Source organism: Podarcis muralis, chromosome 2 (assembly GCF_964188315.1).
Source record: "Podarcis muralis chromosome 2, rPodMur119.hap1.1, whole genome shotgun sequence".
NCBI classification, from domain to species: Eukaryota; Metazoa; Chordata; class Lepidosauria; order Squamata; family Lacertidae; genus Podarcis; species Podarcis muralis.
In genome coordinates this window covers 18,546,250-18,568,233 of record NC_135656.1, presented here as the reverse complement: position 1 = coordinate 18,568,233, position 21,984 = coordinate 18,546,250, and the positions used below count along the sequence as shown (strand labels likewise).

Here is a 21,984-nt window from a genome sequence, read left to right as displayed (position 1 = left end):
CCTGATTGTGGAGATTGATTGACTTTACACAAGCACAAGCATGCACACTGATGCTGTTGCTGTCTAGTAGCAACAGGGAGCATTCCCCAGTCCCAGGAAAAATCTACAAGGTGGCTACACCACACTTTCATTTCACAGAAATTCCTGCGCATTTCTGTTCTCATCCTGAAGCAAAGTTCTTAACCTGAGGTACTATTTCTGGGTTAGCGGAGTCTGTAACCTGAAGCGTCTGTAACCCGAGGTACCACTGTATAAAAACCTAAACACTGAAGAAAAGCCCTGCTGGATTGAGTGAAGGGAGTATCTAGTCCAGCACTGTGTTATCATAGCCCCCCCCCCCCCAATGCCCATGGGAAGCCCGCAAGCAGATCTTGAGTGCAACAGCATTCTCTCAACCTGCAGTTCACAGCAACTTGGGTTCAGAGGCAATACTGTGACTACTAGCCATTTATAAACTTACCCACCATAATGCAGTTTGGCTGGCAGTGACATAGGGGAAAGCAAGAAAAATCACTAGAGCAACTTCTTCTTACAGGTGGTTCCAGGAGAGACCGCACTGGCATTTTATAAAGCAAAGAATCCCACTGATAAACCAATAATTGGAATCTCTACCTACAATGTGGTACCTTTTGAAGCTGGGCAGTATTTCAACAAGATACAAGTAAGTGTAGTATGATGCGCTAAGAGTGGACTCCTGCTGCTCCTAACTGAACTCTCCTACTTTTGAAGCCTGATTCTGTTTTAATCCATGTTAGCGGCAATATCCAAGATGTAGGTAAATGCCTTCCACTTTCCTTGTCATTGGTGCAAGGAAGACTTACCCTTCAGACTCAGGATCTAGCGCCACCCTCTGCTCTGAAAAAGCTATTAAGGAAAAAGTTTTTTTTTCTTTTAATATTTGCTGTATCTTCTAAGACAAAGTAAAGCTGTGTGATTTTGAATAGTTCAAAATATAACACACACACACCCCCAAAGTGTGGATATAATATGGTTTAATTCACTGTCAATGGTGCTAGCGCTTCATGTTAAATCTCCATTTAAGTTATAGTCAGCATGGACTCGTTGAAATTCATGGAGTTTAGTCCATTAATTTCATTTGCTGTACTACGAATATGACTTACCCTGGATATTACCCTTTGCATTTAAGCAGGTATTACAGTTTTCACAAGACAGTGGCAAAGTGAATAGTATATGGATTTTTCATGTCCTTTGGTGGAAAATATCACAAATAGCATTTTGCCACATTTAATTGAACTAGGCACAGAGGTTCCCCTCCCCCTTAAACTAGATTGTGGATATATTGTTGGCTTAATATAAACTTCAGAAACAATTCTAAACCCTCTTTCCCCCACATTTACAGTGTTTTTGTTTTGAAGAACAACGACTTAATCCCCACGAAGAAGTGGACATGCCAGTATTTTTCTTCATTGATCCTGAATTTGCAGAAGACCCAAGGATGGCCAATGTTGACTTGATCACTCTTTCTTACACATTTTTTGAAGCAAAAGAAGGACAGAAACTGCCACTCCCGGGTTATAACTAATAGTACAGCAGCCGGACACTGCAGTGGAGATTCCTCTGCTATTCAGTATTTGTGATCTACAGACTGCAAAAGCACATTCCTTAACTCAGTAGGAAGTTGCTTAAAAACTGTAAAATTTGTGTTTTAGATATTGAATCGTATAGAGATTTGAAGATGTGACGTTTAATTTTGCACACAGGAACCATGATTATGAATAATAATTATAAAATGCATGTGGCGGGTGGTATTTTCAAATCTAATTTAATTTTAGACACTGCTAAAACTCCTTTAGCTGTTTGCAATATATCAGAGGTAGCACTCTTCCATAAATTGTGTGAAGGTTTGTAACCAAAGTGCAGATGCCATATGAAATGTTATGCTGTTCTTTGCCATCTATGTTCTTATTCCCATAAACTGAACTCAGAAGAATCTGTAACCTACCCAGAATCAAAGGAAATCACCTCTTATAAGTTCCCTGATTATTATTTTTAGACCTGTTTTTTCTTTCTTTCTCCTAGCCGTAACTCTTTCCTCCTACTATTCCCTTCTGTTAAAGTGACATTGAAGGTTAGCATATTAAACTTTGGTACTATCCTTAGAGCTGCATTGGTACCCAGAGGGTGAAAAGCGGAGTTAAAATAAATAAATTTATTCTGCCTTTTTTTAAAAAAAATCATGACTGTTTTGGACATTTAGTCTGAATATAGTTTATATATCAAGGTGAAGAGGGACTTTTCCTGCATGTATTTCAGCTATGCTTTGAAGTACATGAAAGCACCTTTTAAAAAATAAAGATCAAATGACAGAATATTTCTAGGGATTCTGGCACTTTGGGTTGATAACAGTTTTACCTGAATTTTCTGTGCCCTGTATATTTTGTTGGGTGGAATTCCTAGCCAATGTGAATAGAACTCCCAATAAAGATAGATGTACCTTGGGGCAGGGAGGAGAAGACAAGAGGTATTGGTCATGGCAGACAACAGAAACATCGGCTAGTTTCAAAATATCTACACTACAAGTGGCAGTGATGTTAAATGTATGATTCCAAAATGCATTGAAGACTCAACAGAAACTTCAGCTCAAAGCTAGATAGCTGCAGAGCAAATAAACTGATAAAGCAGCAACGGTGTGATGCCTTACTTAACACTGGCATGCAAACATTTGACATAAAATGCAGGAGGCAAGCTATAAAACCAAATAGGAAAGAGCTGTGTTAAACTGGAGAGTTGTGCAGCTACTGAAACCACCCATTAGATAGTTTCTGACTGCATTTTATTTGGATTGTATAAAAACAGCATAGGAATTGTAAAACATAATTAGATTACTACATAGCAATCAGACTTAAAATGTACCATCTGCAGTTAGAAAGCATTGATTTTAACAGCTGATTGTAATGACATTCATTATAAATAGGTTTGGCAGTCACAGTCTCAGAGCAGTACTTACTTTACTTTAAATCAGAAAGAAGGCACCTCTTCCCATCACCCTTTTACATTGTATGATCTATGACCCAAGTGACTGTCCTTACCTGCTTAAAGATAAGTTTAGTTGCTAACAGTACCTGCTTAATGTGGAAAACAGCTACAGTAACAAACAAGGGCAGAGTTGCCCCAAAATACCTTAGAGAGGAGTGTGCTTATGTCCTTGCTGTCCCCCATCCATCTGCTTAGTGCCTTGTTTAGCTGCTCCCAATGAAGTCCATGAAAACTAGAGCATTTGTGGCTTACCATCACACATGCAGCTCTTTAAAGAATGTTAGGACAGAAATGGAGCAAGACTTCTACTACAGCAAACCCGCATGAGACTACAGTCGTACCTCGGAAGTCAAACGGAATCAGTTCCAGAAGTCTATTCGACTTCCAAAATGTTCGGAAACCAAAGCGCAACTTCTGATTGGCTGCAGGAAGCTCCTGCAGCCAATCAGAAGCCCTTTCAGATGCTTGGATTCCAAAAATAGTTTGCAAACTGGAACACTCACTTCCGGATTTGCAGCATTCGGGAGCCAAAACGTTAGAGAACTAAGCTGCTCAAAAACCAAGGTAAAACTTTTTTCACGTTCCCCTCTGCTTTGGAATAGCTTGTGCAAGTCTGATACAATGAGTGGATTACATAAACTATTTAGAGAAAAGTGCTATAGTGACTAGTCATCGGAAGACCAAGAAACTTGCTATGAAACATCTGATTTCAAAACTATGTGCCTGGTTAGCAAACAGTTTTACAGGAAGATTATACTGAGAGGATAGAGGGGTAAGGTCCACCCCCCCCCAAAATGTAGCACTAAATCCCAGATAACAGCTTGAAGGCTAGCTTGAACCTCGATTTGGTCCTGGACCTCCAGCACAATGATGCACATCAACTTAAATCAAGTTCCATTATGTAGTTCTACCTATGGAAAAAGTTGTTTGCTTTTATAACTAAGCAGAATGTACCATAAAATAAAAGTACCTTATTTTTCCAAGTGCAAAGTTTCTTTTATAATTACAGTCTTGGGTATTTTGCTCCCTAGAAAGAATGCTTTTTTTAGGGGGGGGGGGGTCATGCTGTATAGAATTTGTAGACTTTGGTCCAAAGTATACGCACAAGTAGAACCTTGCATTCTTAACGATCAACTGAACTTAATGTAATGCACTTAAGGGAGGATAGGTTTTGAATCTCTTCATATGAACGGTGTGACGTATCCAAATCATCTTCCAAAAATTGTCCTCCTATTCTCTGTCACAGAACTGACAGGTTTTGAGTGATCAAAATAGTCTCTAGTACTGGTAAAGTACTGGTTCTCTTGGACCTCTGCTTTTAACAACTGGTGTTGTTTCTAACACTTGCTTTGAATAGGTGTGCATCAATTTCTTCATATACAGGTCTGAAATCAAAAGCACAAGATAAAACACTCTTTTGTGACATGAATAACAAGGATTAGTCAACAAAACAATTACAGGAGAGCTAGGGGCTGAGCCCCACATAGCATAAAACTCATTTTGCTTCATTATCCATGGTATCCAATTCCTCCTAGCAAAAATGGCCAGCTCATTTACTGCAGCCCACATCAGAGCCTTTCAGACAATTTTCTTTGACCCCAATGGGCTTACCGTATTTTTCGCCCTATAGGGCGCACCAGCCCATAGGGCGCACCTAGTTTTTTTTGGGGGGGGGGTGAATAAAGGGGGAAAAAATTATTTTTCCCCCAGGTGCAGGGCTGGGGCGGGGGAAGCCCGAGCTTCCCCCGACCCCAGCCCCTAGAACAGGCTGCTATCCGCAAGCCTTGGGAGCTATCCACAAGCCTTGCTATCCGCAAGCCTTGGGTTTCGTGCTGCAGGCTGCTGTCTGCAAGCCTTGGGAGCCCGGCGGGAAGTCCCACCGGGCTCCCAAGGCTTGCGGAGAGCTGCCCAAAGCCCGGGGTGCACCCTGCTGCGCTCCCCGGGTTTCAGGCTGCAGGCTGCTGTCCGCAAGCCTTGGGAGCCCGGCGGGAACTCCCTCTCAACCCCTCTCGCTCTCCAGGCTTCAGCGAAAGCCTGCATTTGCCCCATAGGACGCACACACATTTCCCCTTCATTTTTGGAGGGGAAAAAGTGCGTCCTATAGGGCGAAAAATACGGTAGCTTCAATGAATGTCTGCAAAAATGAATGGTCAATGAGTCTGCCCACAAGTTCCCTAGTAACAGAAATAATTTCAATGTGTGAGGGAGATAATTGGGTTGTTTCCCATGCTCAAAATGTGTGAGCAGAGCAGACTTCCATTTGTGCAGTGGGAATGCACCATCCGCTCCCCTGCACACATGCAAAATCTGATTTGGAGGGTTGCTCACACAATGGTGGATTTTGCTCATCGTGTTAATCTATCTTCTCTTTTGGATTTTGTATGTAATGCTTTTGCTTCACGTAATTCAGATCTGTGAGGCCCTCGCTGCTTAGCCCGCTTTGAATCCATGCTCTCAGCTTTGTAATTACTTTTCCATGGCTCGGATCCAGAGTTCCTATTAGTAGGACTTCCATCACAAGACACTCCCAGCAGAGGCAGGAGGGGGAGGCAATATCTGCCAATTCTTTCCCCTGCAGCTTCCTGAAAAAATTGCCACCTTGTCCTGCAGAAATCTGCTGGATCTCTGTCCCTTTCACCTAGCAGAAATGATACTCTGGATCCAACCCTAGGGATTTACTTAAATATGTATTTTAACTAATGACAATATATTTATTTTTCAAATAGTCCTGATTAAACAAAAGTGTGCCTCCAAGAATGGTTTTTTGGCTAAATTTAATCACTCATTTACCTTCAGTGGCCAACACCCTGAATTGTACAGTGGTGCCTCGCAAGACGAAATTAATCCATTCAGCGAGTCTCTTCGTCTTGCAGTTTTTTCGTCTTGCGAAGCACGGCTATTAGCGGCTTAGCGGCTATTAGCAGCTATTAACGGCTTAGCGGCTTTAAGAAAAAGGAAACAAACTCGCAAGAACTTGCAAGACATTTCGTCTTGCGAAGCAAGCCCATAGGGAAATTCGTCTTGCGGAATGACTCAAAAAACGGAAAACTCTTTCGTCTTGCGCGTTTTTCGTCTTGCGAGGCATTCGTCTTGCAAGGCACCACTGTATTATAAATCTGGTGTATCGACAAGCAGTAAATTCGTCATTCTCAAAATTACTTACTCTGTTTTGTCACTGGGAGCCAAGGGGTCGAATTCCATTAGCTCATAATAATTAGGAGGAGGCGGACTGCTTTTTGATACGTCTGTGGAAGAAGGAAACCCAGAGATGTTTTAAAAAAAATAGTTAGCATCATTTTGCTTAGCTAATGTAAAATTATAACCAACCAAAGTCCCAGCTATCCTTAATACCACCTTCTTCTGTAATTCTAGGGTAAGGCAAAATTATACAAGTGGATCATAGCAATAGGAAAGTGCACAATACAAGCATGAAAAGGATTTATGGACTCAAATATATTTAACCACATAGGAAGTTGCCTTATTGGACCAATGGTCCATATAGCATGGTATTCTCTGCACTAACTGGCAGGTTAACTCTCCAGGATTTCAGACAGGGAATATGCTCCCAGCTTTTCCTGAAGATTGAATGCCTTTTGCATGTTCCACTGAGCGACGGTCCTTCCCTAGTAAAATGTATTACTAGAATACAGAACTGTAGCTGAACTTAATTTTCCCAGGCCTTCACATCTCCCAGCATTGTGCAGGATGGTCTGAATTTGCAGCGGTTCTCAATTTGTGGGTCCCCAGATGTTGTTGGACTACAACTCCCATCATCCCTGAGCTCTAGCCTTGCTAGCTAGGGGTGATAGGAGTTGTAGTTCAACAACATCTGGGGACCCACAGGTTGAGAAAGGCTGGAAGGGAACTCACTTATTTCTTCCCTGGAGTCTGGAAAACACATTAAGCTGAACTTCCTTAAAATCCCCCTTTCCGGCTCAGTTCAAGTCATTTAGGCCTGAGAAGGCCCGGGCCAGCGTGCACGGCCTCTCCAGAGATAAAATTAACGAATAATTTATCCAAAACCAACATGTTCAGGCTTGCATCATGCAGATGGTTCCCTTGGGAAAGCACAGTCTCACTTTCCCACCTTCGCTAACCTCTGCATGTCTTGAAAACTATCCAAAACAGGTAATAGCCCAAGTTGGACATAATCCTGCCGACATATAAGAAAGCAGTCACAACTTAGGTAATGTCAACTGTAGTTGGTTAGACCTACCTGCTGGGGGCACCTCTCTCGAGCCATTACTCTGAAGGCTTATGGGATGCACAGGTACTGGATTTAAATAGGTGTTCACCTAAGGGAAGGAAATGAATTAAATCAGGTATGTAGGAAGATAGCTTTGTGAAAAAACTGGTTTAGCCTCACATGCTGGTTTATTCTTGCATTGTTTACTTCTTAATGTGAGGATTAAAGTTAGTATCAGCAGAGACAGAAATCCTTTAACCCTGTTGCTGCTTGCAATACAATTCTCTCTGATTCAGAAAGCGTTTACAGGGGTACCTTGGTTCTCAAACGCCTTGGTACTCAAACAACTTGGAACCCAAACACTGCAAACCTGGAAGTAAGTGTTCCAGTTTGAGAACATTTTTTGGAAGCCGAGCGTGCTCTGTTTTGAGTGTTATGCTTCCAATTTGAGTGCCACACTTCCGATTTGAGTGCCGCACTTCCGTTTTGAGTGTTACGCTGAGGTCTGTCTGTTTTTGCTATTTATTTTGCGTTTTTGTGCCTCTTTTTTGTTTTGTTTTTTGTGGCTGTGTGGAACACAGTTCAGCTACTGATTGATTCTGTGACTGCAGTACATTGTTTATTGCTTTCATTTTATGGATCATTTTTACTATCGTTAGATAGTAAAATTTGTGTTAAATTGCTGCTTTAAGGGTTGTTTTTAAAAAGAACAGAACGGATTAATCCATTTTGCATTACATTCTATGGGAAAGCCGCTTTGGTTTTGGTACTCTTTGGTTTTGGAACAGACTTCCGGAATGGATTAAGTTTGAGAACCAAGGTACCACTGTAGTGGTGCAGCTGGGCTCCAAAGAGCTACTTAAAGGTAAAGGGAACCCTGACCATTAGGTCCAGTCATGGCCGACTCTGGGTTTGCGTGCTCATCTCGCTCTATAGGCCAAGGGAGCCAGCGTTTGTCCGCAGACAGCTTCCGGGTCATGTGGCCAGCATGACTAAGCCGCTTCTGGTGAACCAGAGCAGCACACAGAAACGCCGTTTACCTTCCCGCTGGAGCGGTGCCTATTTATCTACTTGCACTTTGACGTGCTTTCGAACTGCTAGGTGGGCAGGAGCAGGGACCGAGCAACGGAAGCACACCCCATCACGGGGATTCAAACCGCCGACCTTCTGATTGGCAAGCCCTAGGCTCTGTGGTTTAACCCACAGCGCCACCCGCGTCCCTAAAGAGCTACTTAGACATGCACCAACCTCTGGGTTATTTCTTGGGGAGGGGGCGAGTTTTTAATAATTGCTGGCTCACAAGCTGCAACACAAACTGCTTCCCAATCTCCCTTGTTTCAAGTGCTGTCTGCCATGCAACAGCCACGAGAGTATTGTTTAAAGAGGGGTGTGTGTGGAATCTCATTTCCTCTCGGACTCGTGGAGCAAGCCTGTTGGTTCATTGGCCTCTAGACAACACATTTCTGAGGATTACTTTAGAATGCGGATATCCTGTTTACCCAGCCTCCCTTCGCCTGTTTTAGCTACACTGCAGGGTTGTCGTACACCACATTCAGCTCAACCTTCAATGCAGTGCCTGAAAACAACTGATGACACTAGAGGTTTGTTGTAAGCTACTCTCTACTCTACTTTTTGCTCTTACATTTTGGTTTTTCGAGGGGTGGGGATGGAAACATGGATGCCGAATACCAGCTACATAAATCTCTATGGGCAGCTCACACTCAATTCCTATAGTCAGGTCTTGCAGCATAACCCACTTCTGGAACATTTAAAATTTGAGACAGAGCTACAAATCCTCAACTCCCACTCTCCTCAGTCCTGCTCTGTGGCTCCTTCCCTTCTCTCCTAGCTAACCTCTCCTGCCAGTGTGGTTAAGAGCGGTGGATTCGTAATCTGGGGAACCAGGTTCGCTTCTTCGCTCCTCCACATGCAGCTGCTGGGTGACCTTGGGCTAGTCACACTTCTCTGAAGTCTCTCAGCCTCACTCACCTCACAGAGTGTTTGTTGTGGGGGAGGAAGGGAAAGGAGAATGTTAGCCGCTTTGAGACTCCTTCGAGTAGTGATAAAGCGGGATATCAAATCCAAACTCTTCTCTTCTTCTTCTTCTTTGGCCACACCTTCCTCTTCCGTGGAATTCTCTTCCAGCCAATTTAATTCCATGGCCACCCATTGCTCAGTACTCACTGGGCCTTTTGGGGAACCTCCCCCTTCTTTAAATATTTCCTAAATATCTTTGTTGGTTTGTTCTCCTGAGCGTGCAAGATCCTTCCCTCTTGTTCATGGATGACATTGCTTCATCTGCATAAGAACTCAGGTTCTAAGTTTGGCACTGGTAAGAGTGTTAAGATAAATAACCCCTATAACTAACACCACAAACACTGCGTGGCTGGACCAACAGGGATGGGGAACTTGTGGCCCTCCAGAAGTTGCGGGACTACAACTCCCATCATCCTTGACCATGGCCATTGGCCATGCTGGCTGGGGCTGGTGGGACCCAGAGTCCAACACATTGCTGTCAACCGTCCCTTATTTGGTGGGAAAGTCCCTTATCCCAGCGCCGTGTCCCGCTGCTGTCCCTTATTGATGATGTCCCTTACATTTCCCGGGTTTCAAAGGAAGCAGCTCCTCTCCCTCCCTCCCTGCCGGCCAGGGAGGAGGGAGGCTCCAACTGTGTTGCTTGGCTGCGTTGCTCACCCAATAAGGAGTCTAAGAACGACAGGGGGGTGGAGCTTGCATGCCTTGTGCTGATCAAATCAGCCGCATTGCCTAGGGACTCGCCTTTGCTCAGCGCTTCCCAGCGGAGAGGTGACAGTGGTTTTCCTTGCTGCATCCCCTTTGCCGGATTGCTGCGGTGTGGCAACCACCACTTGAGGCTTTGTTTGGCTGTTGGCTGGGCTTTCTGCCTTTGGCTTGGAGGGGCTCAGAAGTCGAACATACCTGTGTTTGGAAAATCCCTTATTTTGGCTGCTGAACCCTTATTTTCGAGGCTGCTGGTCCCTTATTTTCAAATCTGTAAGTTGACAGCTTTGGTCCAACGTCACTTACACAAACAGAAAACATGTGCAAAGCTATCTCTCTGTGATACTTGCTACTGAAGAAGGACTGAGAAACAGTTTGCTACTTACGTTGATGTATGTGGAGCTACCTGGAAAGCTTTGGCATGTACTTTGTGCTTCTGATGTGAACCTAGGAAAGGAAAGAATGAATGGGAAGCCATCAAGGAACCATGCATGAAATTTCCAACTCCAGCATCCAAGCTTCTGGCCGCATTGTTAAATCCTTGCATTCTCAATTTATCTCGGTTCACAAAAGTCCGCACTGCCCTTCCACAAATTACCTTACAAAATGAAGGACTGAGTCTGACAAATGTTTACCTGTCTTTTTAATTTTTGCCAGCTTCCAGAGATGGGACGTTTGTGTGACCATGTCCTGGTTTTCAACTTTGCCTATCATCCTTTAAACCCTGTTTAAAAGGTTTAAATAGCTTCAAAAACTGCTACTTACGGAGTGTGTGCAGCATTTGTAGTTGCGAGTGAATTCAGTTGAGGGTAAAGTGGTGGCTGAGTAGGATAGGGACTTGGAACAGCAACACTTTGTGGCTGGCAATCTAAAAAAAGAAAGAAAAACAGGCATGATTGTGATTTTTTCTGCAGACCTTTAAAACACACAAATGTTTTAGGCAATGTTTTAAGGCAAAATATCACGGTGGTGAACTCTGATCAAGACATTGGCCCAGGATATAGATCAATAAGCAGAATTCAACAACACATTATTTCAAATAAACTCAAGGTGGGGATGTGTGTCTTCTATTATCCAGTCACCATTTGGGAGTTCATGTGAAGTTCAGTTCACAACAGCCTTCTTCAGATGATCATTCCTGGCTTAATAAGCCACGGTTCACCAAGCTGGTAATGCGTGTTGGGACTGAGCACTCCTCCCTCGCTTCCTCCCTTCATATGCCAGCTCTGGCGCAAAGATTCTGGCTTCGATTAAGCCAGAGTTCCCCATGCGAAGTGGAGAATTTTGGCTACTGATGCGTACAGGAACAATGCTAGTGATCCAAAACACCCATAGGTGGAACTGCCTGTACTTTCCCTCCATGGCCTCTGGCTTCTAGGTCACAGTCTGCATCTCTTAAGTATGAAATGCATCTGAGAAGAAAACATGTAAAATCAGACCACTTGGTCCATCTAGCTCCACCTACACTGGAGGCAGGCCTCCAAGGTTGCACACAGGAGATATTCCTGGCCCTGCATGAACTTGCTGGAAATTGAATTGGGGCCTCTTGATTTCAAAGCAGAGACTTTCTAACACTGAGCACTTCCCTAATAATAATAAGAGGGAAGTGGTGATTTTGACCTATAAAACAGCTCAGGACTGCAAGACCTCAAGGACTGCCTCTCTATGAACCTTCCCGGACTTCTGAGGCCCTTCTTCATGTTCCTCCTCCACAAGAGGTCCAGAGGGTGGCAACACGAGAAAGGGCCTTCTCTGCAGTGGCTCCCCATTTGTGGAATGTTCTCCCCAGGGAGGTTCGGCTGGCACCTTCATTATAAACCAGACAAAGACGTTCTTCTTCAACCAGCCCTTTGGCTGATTGACACCCAATGCCCTTTTAAAATACGTTGTGGAATGGGGATTATTGTATTTGTTTTTATCATATATTTTGTGGTTTTTATAATGCTATTTTATGTTGTGAATCACCCTGAGAGCTACAGGTATAGGACAGTATACAGTGGCGCCTCGGGTTAAGTACTTAATTTGTTCCGGAGGTCTGTCCTTAACCTGAAACTGTTCTTAACCTGAAGCACTACTTTAGCTAATGGGGCCTCCTGCTGCTGCTGTGCCGCCGGAGCACGATTTCTGTTCTCATCCTGAAGCAAAGTTCTTAACCCGAGGTACTATTTCTGGGTTAGCGGGGTCTGTAACCTAAAGCGTATGTAACCTGAAGTGTTATGTAACCTGAAGCATATGTAACCCGAGGTACCACTGTACAAATATAATAACAATAACCATAATAATATAATAATCTCTCCTGTGCAACACCTTGGAGATCTTCCATATTGCAGCTCTCCAGTCCAAATCCATAGGACTGTACAAGGATAAGTCTGTTTCCATATTTTCCCACAAGGTTCATAGCATTCCATTAAAACATACATACATACTCACTCAATTCTGAAAACTGAGGAGGTGCAGGGCCAACTTCCCCAGGCTTTGGCACAGTAGTGGAAAAGCTTGAAGCCAGGTCAAGCAAATCACACGAAGGAGCAGATGGCTGGTTGCCATTGACCTTGAAAGGAAAGAAAGAGATCAGAGGTTATACCTAGTGTTCCCTCTTAGGTGTGGGTTGAACATTCAGTGTGCAACAAGCAATTGCCAACAAGGTCCTTTTTGCTCTCTTATGGAGGCAGATCTTGGCTGGTGGTAAGGGTCTCCTCAAGTCACCAGTGTGACCACCTATGATTCACCAGCTATATCTGTAAAATCTGAAGGTTCTCAGTAATAGAATGAGCAGGATATAATTTTGCATTGATCCCGAAGAACACTTCACAGTTCAAGATAAGTGCAGCCAAAATTCATTAAGAGAATTATCTTCTGCAAGAATTGTATAAGATGACAGCTTAACAGCTGTCATTTGAAGAAGCACTAGGGATGGTATTGTGGTTTTCTCCTCCCCGCTTCCCTGCTTTCCTTTTGTAGCAGTTTTTCAGTGGACTATATATATATATATAGAGAGAGAGAGAGAGAGAGAGAATGATTTCTCCCCCACCCAGACATATTTGGCTACTTTCTCTGTAATGGGTGAACTAGCAATTTATGCTTTGTCCTCTTTGGAACACTGAATCTTACTGTTATGTACTGAAGTTCTCACCCTGGGCCAGCAGGGGGATACTGTAGATAGTTTTCACTCAGGTCCACGTCAGTTATTTTAGGTGGGAAACCCTGGGTTGTTGTTGCTACAATGTTGACAGCCGGCTGCCTATAAAAGCAGGCCGGCTGAGCTGTTTGCTGTTCAGTTCTGTTCCAGCTTACAAAATAAAGAGCTGCTTTGGAGAAATTGCTGTGTCGTCTGCCATGTCTACCCACTATTCAACACTTACGCACTGCAATCTTACGCACACTTACTTAGGAGTAAGCACCACCAGACTTAGCTTCTGACTTGCTTCTGAGTCAACATGCCTAGACTTAGAAGGCATGAACTATAAACGTTGCAAAATGGCTCAAGAGACCCAAGAATCTAACAGCATCAGACGTTCCAGAATTCTTGTCCTAACAAAAGAAGGCTCTTTCCAGGCTAGAGGACGGGCTGTTAATTACTTACCCCTGCACCTTCATTCTGAATCCTTTGATTCTCCAAGAAGCGTACTCTGTTTCGAGAGAACCTGTATGAAATGGTACGGTCAGTACCTGCGTTTCAAGCCATGCAGTTACGATGAACAACGGAAAGATGTGTATGCAATGTTTGCCATATTCCAGAGATGGCCAGTCAATTGAGAATCACCAAGGAGGCAAAGCTCACAGTCTCTGAGCAGACCTTGAGGGGATATTATCTTTTCCTCCTTTTTATAACCTCAGCTAGCAAGGAAGATCGTTATGGCTTTCTTTTTTAGCTTGCCTGCTTCCAGCTTTTGCCAATGTTTCTTCTTAGAAGAAAACCCTCCCAGGGGGGAGAGAAATTAGCCCCATCACTCAAGAATGGGTGCTTGCTTGTTTCAAAATAAATAAACAAGCCAAAGAGAAAACAGTAAGAAAGAAATTGGTCCCATTATTCTAGGGCGCTTGAGTAATGGGGCCAATTTCTATTTATCTTTTATTTTATCTTTTGATTACTTATTTATTTATTCTATAACGAAAACATTACATTTGGACAGCATACATGTGCCAAGGGGAAGAATTGCACTCTGCCACTCAGATTAACAGGCAAGCAACAATGTTCGCTTCTCTCCAGAGAATTGTGTCTCAAAAGAAACCTAAACGGACATGGAAAATAACGTAAGCATCACAATAGAGACTTGTAACTTAGTCTATTCAGAGATTTTCTCCTGAAGGACCTCTCCCAAGGGTGGGATCAGAAGTAGGCCAGAGGCTTTCTCCCCTGCTCCTTGCTGTGGGGTGGGAAGTGAACTGAACAATGGAATGCCAGACTCTGCAGTCGCTGAGAGGCAAATATTGCATGGTCAGGATGAGATCCTATGCTCAACAGCCAAGCATAGGTTCCACTGGTTCAGACATTCACTTCTCTCCAAAGCAGAAGGGAAAGGGGAAAGTGTACATGAGGCCTACTCCCAAGGAACACTGCAAGGGGACAAAGCTCTTTGTTAGCTCAATCACAACTTTTTTATTGCAGGAGCAAGCCCTTCAAATATTGTTTGGACTACAACTCCCATCATCCATGACCCTTGAGCCAATGTTGGCTGGGGCTGATGGGGGTTGGAAGGGCCAGTTTCCCCACCCCTGAAACTGGCATAACCTGTGTATATATCAGCAACGAGTCCCCAGCATATATAGAACAGCTTTACCTTTCATGTCCCAGTAGGACATTATTCAGATTTTCATTGACTTGTATCAGTTCTGTGATCACGTCTTCATTCTGCACAGTCGCTAGCAGTTCCATAATTCTCTCTTGCATCACCCGACACGTCTTATAGAGCTTCTGCCAAGGGATGAAAGGAAAGACATTTGCTATCAGCATTTGAAGGGCAAAAACAGCAGGCGTCAAATACACATTGTTTGTATCCAAGGCACACTATCAGAGGCTCTTCACTGTTCTGGTGACCACATACAGGGCTAGCCCTTCCATGTAGCAAGGTGAAGCAGGTTCCTTCATTGGGACTTAGAAAGGAAGGGGAAAGCAAATAAAGAAGAAGAAGAAGAAGAAGAAGAAGAAGAAGAAGAAGAAGAAGAGGAGGAGGAGGAGGAGGAGTTTGGATTTGATATCCCGCTTTATCACTACCCTAAGGAGTCTCAAAGCAGCTAACAATCTCCTTTCCCTTCCTCCCCCACAACAAACACTCTGTGAGGTGAGTGGGGCTGAGAGACTTCAAAGAAGTGTGACTAGCTCAAGGTCACCCAGCAGTTGCATGTGGAGGAGCGGAGACGCGAACCCGGTTCACCAGATTACGAGTCTACCGCTCTTAACCACTACACCACACTGGCTCCTAGTGTGTAGTCTTTGCCTGGGCACCAAAATGTATTGGTCCTGCACTGATCTGCCCTGAAAGCAGATGCAATAAAAAAAGGAAGGCTATATCTGCTATATCCTCTTCCCTGGGTTTCTTTTTGGATACTGGCGACTACCATAAAGAAGGACAATACACAAGGAAGAAGTCTTTGCCCTCTCCACAATCTGCCCTGGAAAGCCTTCAGATGAGTTGCTTCATTGTACTGGGGCTGTCTGAATCAGGCCATTGTGTGTGCATGGGATTCTCCTACTCAGAGAAGTAAAACCAGCAACTGACTAACGTATCCATTGATTTCAGTGAGTCTTCCCAGAGTCTTCTTTTTCTGAAGCAGTTGCCTGGGGACAATTGGTCAAATCTGTTTTCTGCTACTGTGTCCTGCAGATTGGCTCAACTGCTTGGGTTATCTGGAGTTGAGTTGCCACAAGCCTACTTTGTTTCTCAATAAGACATTATATGTTGGCCATTCACAACAGAGGAAGCTTGTTAGCTAGACCATTTACACCACCATCCTGTTCCCTACAGAGCCCAACCAGATCCTTCTGAGGAGCCCCAACACAAGAAGTAAACAGGATTTAGTACAGTGGTACCTCGGGTTAAGTACTTAATTCGTTCCAGAGGTCCGTTCTTAACCTGAAACTGTTCTTAACCTGAAGCACCACTTTAGCTAATGGGGCCTCCTGCTGCCGCCGCACTGCCAGAGCACGATTTCTGTTCTCATACTGAAGCAAAGTTCTGAACCTGAGGTACTATTTCTGGGTTAGTTCTGAGTCTGTAACCTGAAGCATCTGTAACCTGAAGCATATGTAACCTGAGGTACCACTGTACTGTGACTTATACAGTCTCTGAAGATGGAGATGTCCACTCTTATGTCCAGCAGGTCGGTCTCTCTCTCGCTCTATCTCTCATCTATCTCTCATCATCTTCTTGGAAAAGTAACAAGTAAAGCATGATGAGGACAGCCATCCTTCATCACAGGAGCAAGGAGCCTGTGGTCCCCTAAATGATGTTGGAGTCCCAACTCCCATCAGCCCGAACAAGCAGGGTCAGTAGTCAAGTGGGGCGGTGGAAATTGTAGCACAGTAACATCTGAGAGGGTCACAGTATCCCCATCCCTGATTGCTTGTGCATAGCATAGCTGTCAACGTTTCCCCTTTTTTAAGGGAAATTCCCTTATTCCGAATAGGATTCCTCGCAAGAAAAGGGAAAAGTTGACAGCTATGGCATAGCATCTGGTAACCATTAATGGTGTTCTCGTGTTTAGCCATCATGTCCTCCATTAATGAGTCTCATCGTTAAAAACAAAACGCAACATGACATCACAACACCTGATGCTGCAACAGCCTTGAGGTGTGCCTCAAGGTTAGAAAACAGCTCCAAATCACTAAAGGCCAGAAGCTTGGAGATGCTTTAGAAAAGGTTGTATGGGTTGTTTTTATAAAAACAAAACAAAACTGCAAACAATTCATATCCGAGAAAGAATCCTTCAGCTTTGGCGGAAGGAACAAACAAACAAAAGCCAACCTATAAAAGATGCATGCGTGGGAGGAAACTGAGTTTCTACAGATAAACTACAATAAATCAGTGCATATAATTGGCTTGCTCTTTTTTACTGCTGTTTTTACGAGGTGGCTGTGTGCGCCATTATGTTGTTAACTAGACTGCTCTATATCATTTTAAAACTGCATGGTGGGGAAGAAACGATAGCCCCAGATCAAAACCGGGAACGCCCCAAAATGCAGGAGAAATTAAGCTGTCACCACTGTGTGTCCCCCAAAAAGTGAGCAGTTTGCATTTCTGGCCATATGCAAAACTCGTATGGCAGCATCGCCATTCACCAGATTGCAGACCTTCCCTGTTTATTCGTTTATAAGGTTTGCTAACCGCCCTTCACCATAAGGTACAAGGCCAGATTACAACAACAAAATATACAATTATGAAAACATGACCATTATAAAATAAGCAGAGCTATTCTAAATCGAACAGAACAGTATGAATCTGGCAAAATACCTTGGGTTATATCAAATGCTAATCCCACTCAAGAGTAGCCCTACCACAAGCACTGAGTTGCGCCCAACATTGGGGGGCTGACATCACGTGCATCGTGCATTGTGTGACATCATGCATGCGTGACAACTGTCACATTGGGAGAGGCTTACTAGGTTTGCTCAGTGTCTCCCAATGTCATGCGGCTTCCTGTGTCCCCTCAAGATTGGGGAATAATAATAATAATAATAATAATAATAATAATAATAATAATAATAATTTATTATTTGTACCCCGCCCATCTGGCTGGGCCTCCCCAGCCACTCTGGGCGGCTTCCACAGAGACCAAAAATACACTAAAATGTCACACACTAAAAACCTCCCTAAACAGAACTGCCTTAAGATGTCTTCTGAATGTCAGGTAGTTGTTTATCACTTTGACATCTGATGGGAGGGCGTTCCACAGGGCGGGCACCACTACCGAGAAGGCCCTCTGCCTGGTTCCCTGTAAGGCCCTCGGCGCTGGACCTCAGCGTCCGGGCAGAATGATGGGGGTGGAGATGCTCCTTCAGGTATACTGGACCAAGGCCGTTTAGGGCTTTAAAGGTCAGCACCAACACTTTGAATTGTGCTCGGAAACGTACTGGGAGCCAATGTAGGTCTTTCAAGACCAGTGTTATGTGGTCTCGGCGGCCACCCCCAGTCACCATTCTAGCTGCCGCATTCCCAGTCTAGCTGCCCTGTCCCAGCAGACATTTGGGGGGCTGTAGAGGCCTCAGTCCCATGAAGTTGGCACATCTGAGCCCTACTGAGGTTAATGGTCACAACCAAGTTCGGTTTGTTAATTCCAGTGGGTCTACTCTTGAGTAGGACTTAATTGGATGCAGCCTTTTCACGCTGCAGGTCAGGATACAGAGGTTGCGTCTTCGGCACATGGTGAAATCTGTACAATAAAGATTTGGGATGCACCTCTGTGGGGAGATAATTCCACAATTCAGGGGCTGCCAAAGAAAATTCTTTCCCAGGACACCATTCTCCACACACCTGAGAGTGATGGTGCTACCAAAATATTCCCCTCTGCCAGAGAAGGTCACTAGGGATGGAGATGGCCTTCCAGATATTGGGAGCCTAACACACTAATTAATGTTATTGTTGTTGTTGACCTAACACACTAAGTAATGTTGTTGTTTATTAAATTTGTAGACCACCCTATACCTGCAAATCTCAGGGCGGTTCACAAAATAAATTATAATATAAAAAAAAGCACCACGTACACACCCATCTCTGACTAAGAGCAAAAAAACTCAATCTCTTTTGAGAAACAAGGCTGATTCTAAACTTATCCATGTGAATGAACCCAGACCCTCCCCCAGATTTACAAAGTAGTGAAGTGTATCTTCTCAGAGTTTTAAATCCCTAAGATGTGAGATCTCTAGACATCTCAGTTGTACACAGTTCATGTGTACAGTGTAAAGGAGCCCCTTCAAATTAACTACCTGCCTCCTGGATATCAATGAGACGATAAACAAATTCTTTAAATAAATAAGTACAAAGGAAACTGAAAATAGCAGACAAAAAAAAGAGAGGAAACAATGAGTTTGATTTAGCCTTTCTCAGACTTAGAGATCATCCATTGAAATGGATACTATTCAGGTTCCTCCTATTGATTTCAGTGGGTTCCCTCTGACTAAGACTGCATCCAACCCAATGATGTTATCTTTGGGCTCTTGAGACGGCATTTATGCCACACAGCTCTCCCACAGATCATTTCTTCAGGCTCATGTCTCACGTGGCTTTCTGGAGCAACTACCTTTTCTGTTATGAGTTGGCTTACCACAACCATTTTGTGTGGTGATTTAATTCCTCCAAATGCACCTTCATGTGGCGAGAGAGATCCGGCATTTTACTACGAGAGCGAAACTCATGCCCTCATACCACAAGTACCAGATCTTGCCACATGAGGGCACAGCAAAAGCCACACAAACGTGGAAAATTCATCCCATTAAAAAGTATCAAAAGGCATTGAAGGGAAACGGGATTCATGCTGTAAATCTGGATTCCCCACCATGGTTTTGTCGGTGAATGTCAATAGCCCAACCCGTGTGTGTGTGTGTGTGTGTGTGCGCGCGCACACACGCACATGTGTGTATTATGGTTTTCTCTTTTTTGTAAATATTTTTAATTTAATTTTAAAGAATATAAACAGTTAACAAAGTCAATTAAGAAACCATATAAAGAGATTACTCTGAATATCTGAATCTCCCTTCCATCCCCTCCATGGTCCTAGTGACAATATTTACAACTGCATATCAATCAGTTATCCAAATTTTTTACCGATCTAAATTGTCCATAGTTCTTGTTACTTTACAAGCACGGTTAAAATCCTGCTAATGTTTTCATCTCTTTACAATGGTCTCCTAAATAAATTATAATTTTCTCCCATTCTTTTTTAAAGTTCTTGTCCTCTTGGTTTCTGAGCTTCCCAGTTAATTTTGCCATTTCAGCATAGTCCATCAACTTGGTAATATATGTCTTAGGTGTTTTGCTTGAGGGGGTGTTTTGGAGAAGTGTCTGTTTTTATTCTCTGAAATGGATATTTTGTATTGCCCAAAACAGTTCCTTAGATTTCCATACATGGCCAAATCTTTATGGGGCGCCATGTTGTAAATGCTTAATAAAATAAGTAGGAAGCGCAGCTTTTAAAAAAAGCCAAGTCAGACACTATTGGTGGAATCTAGTCTTATATGTAGTGATTTTGAGATAACAGATTACTTTTTTTTACATGTACTTGGCATTAGGAGAGAATAGTATGAAGGCTTGGTCTGTTTATGGAAATCCACATTATACTATCTAGAGCCATTGGGTTTGGCAAAAACATTTTCCCATTACTGAAGTACTCAAAGAAAAAGCCTTGGACGGAATTTTCTCTTGACAAGGAAACATGTTATTAGGGAAATCTCCCTTTTTCCCTTCCTTTTCCAAGACTACCTCCCAGAATTTCACTTTTTTTAAAAAAAAGTTTTTATTAAGGATTAGGTTGTGTTACAAAACAGAAATCAGTTCTGCAGGAAATCTCCAAAATAATTTGTTTACATTTAAAGCCACTTCAAGGAGCGTGGTTTTCTTCATTATGGATTCCATCTGTGGTAGACGGGTGCAAAAGGAGTCTGGGTATACAACTATTAACCAAAAAGTTTGTTTTAAAATGGGCATGTAATTTGCTTTTTTTTAAAAAAAAGTTTGTGATTTGTTTGTTTTAAAATGGGGTTGTGCTTTATTTTAAAACCTGATTACCCATTTCAATTCTGAGAGAATGAGAGAAGTAATTCTCTGATGCTGGGATCTCTTCGGTTCTTCTAAACCAGGCATGCCCAAAGTCCAGCCCCCGCTGGTCGATTTAATCTGGCCCCTGTGGCAGTTAAACAACTTCAATCCTAAAAAAACCTCAACAACTTTGGGGGGAAATCCCAAAAAACCTCAATAACTCCAATTCTAAAAAAAAAAAGGTCAACAACTCTGGTCGGCCCTCACGCATGTTCACTTCATCAAATCTGGCCCTCTTTGATAAAAGTTTGGACGCCCCTGTTTTAAACCTTTTCTTCTTCTCTTTTTACATTTTAGAACTGGCACAGATTAAGGGGAACAGGAATGGGCCAAGGGGCTGCAGACACTGCCATCTTAATTTCCCTAGAATATATCTGGACCCCATTATAGAACTCTGGGGAAATCAAGATGGTAGCTGCAGTTACTTTGACTGGGGGTTTTCTCACAGTCCTAGGCTGGCTGCCCCTGCCTGTCTGCACAGCTGCCCATGGTGGCAGCACCCAGTTTTCCACCCCAGTATACTTGTTGGGGAAAGGGGGCATCAGGTGGAACTGGACAGGAACACTAGACACTGGTGCTGGGTCCCGCTCCTTGATAATCCAGAGTGCAAATTAATGCCTTGAGATTCCACATATTCAATCACCTTTGCTTTTCATTAACTACTGTTTTAACTGCTATAGCAAGGGTGTCTCTGGAGCTTAAACTGAGGCTCACACAACAAAAAATGATATTTAGAATACACTGGACCCCATTACATTTGTTTTTTAAAAAGGGCTAGCTAAGGTATCTAACAGGACGCGGGTGGCACTGTGGGTTAAACCACAGAGCACAGGACTTGCCAATCAGAAGGTTGGCGGTTCGAATCCCTGCAACGGGGTGAGCTCCCGTTGCTCGGTCCCTGCTCCTGCCAACCTAGCAGTTCAAAAGCATGTCAAAGTGCAAGTAGATAAATAGGTACCGCTCCAGCGGAAAGGTAAACGGCGTTTCTGTGTGCTGCTCTAGTTCGCCAGAAGCGGCTTAGTCATGCTAGCCACATGACCCGGAAGCTGTACGCCGGCTCCCTCAGCCAATAAAGCGAGATGAGCGCCGCAACCCCAAAGTCGGCCACGACTGGACCTAATGGTCAGGGGTCCCTTTACCCTTTAAGGTACAGTGATACCTCGGGTTACATACACTTCAGGTTACATACGCTTCAGGTTACAGACACCACTAACCCAGAAATATTACCTCAGGTTAAGAACTTTGCTTCAGGATGAGAACAGAAATCGTGCTCTGGTGGCACGGCGGCAGCAGGAGGCCCCATTAGCTAAA

At 43.6% G+C, this 21,984-nt stretch overlaps 1 protein-coding gene across 1 annotated transcript in view; it reads right to left on the bottom strand.

Moving 5' to 3' along the window:
• Positions 1-2,735: 2,735 nt before the first annotated feature.
• The window catches only part of TOM1L1 (target of myb1 like 1 membrane trafficking protein), a 52,812-nt gene continuing 33,563 nt past the window's right edge, over positions 2,736-21,984 (bottom strand). The window contains exons 8-15 of the mRNA XM_028711172.2: positions 14,704-14,837; positions 13,506-13,566; positions 12,353-12,473; positions 10,688-10,790; positions 10,309-10,369; positions 7,214-7,292; positions 6,161-6,242; positions 2,736-4,382 (exon numbers count right to left, since the gene is read on the bottom strand). Of these exons, the coding sequence (XP_028567005.2) occupies positions 4,316-4,382; positions 6,161-6,242; positions 7,214-7,292; positions 10,309-10,369; positions 10,688-10,790; positions 12,353-12,473; positions 13,506-13,566; positions 14,704-14,837 (708 nt within the window). The 3' untranslated portion in view covers positions 2,736-4,315. The remainder of the gene's footprint in view (positions 4,383-6,160; positions 6,243-7,213; positions 7,293-10,308; positions 10,370-10,687; positions 10,791-12,352; positions 12,474-13,505; positions 13,567-14,703; positions 14,838-21,984) is intronic.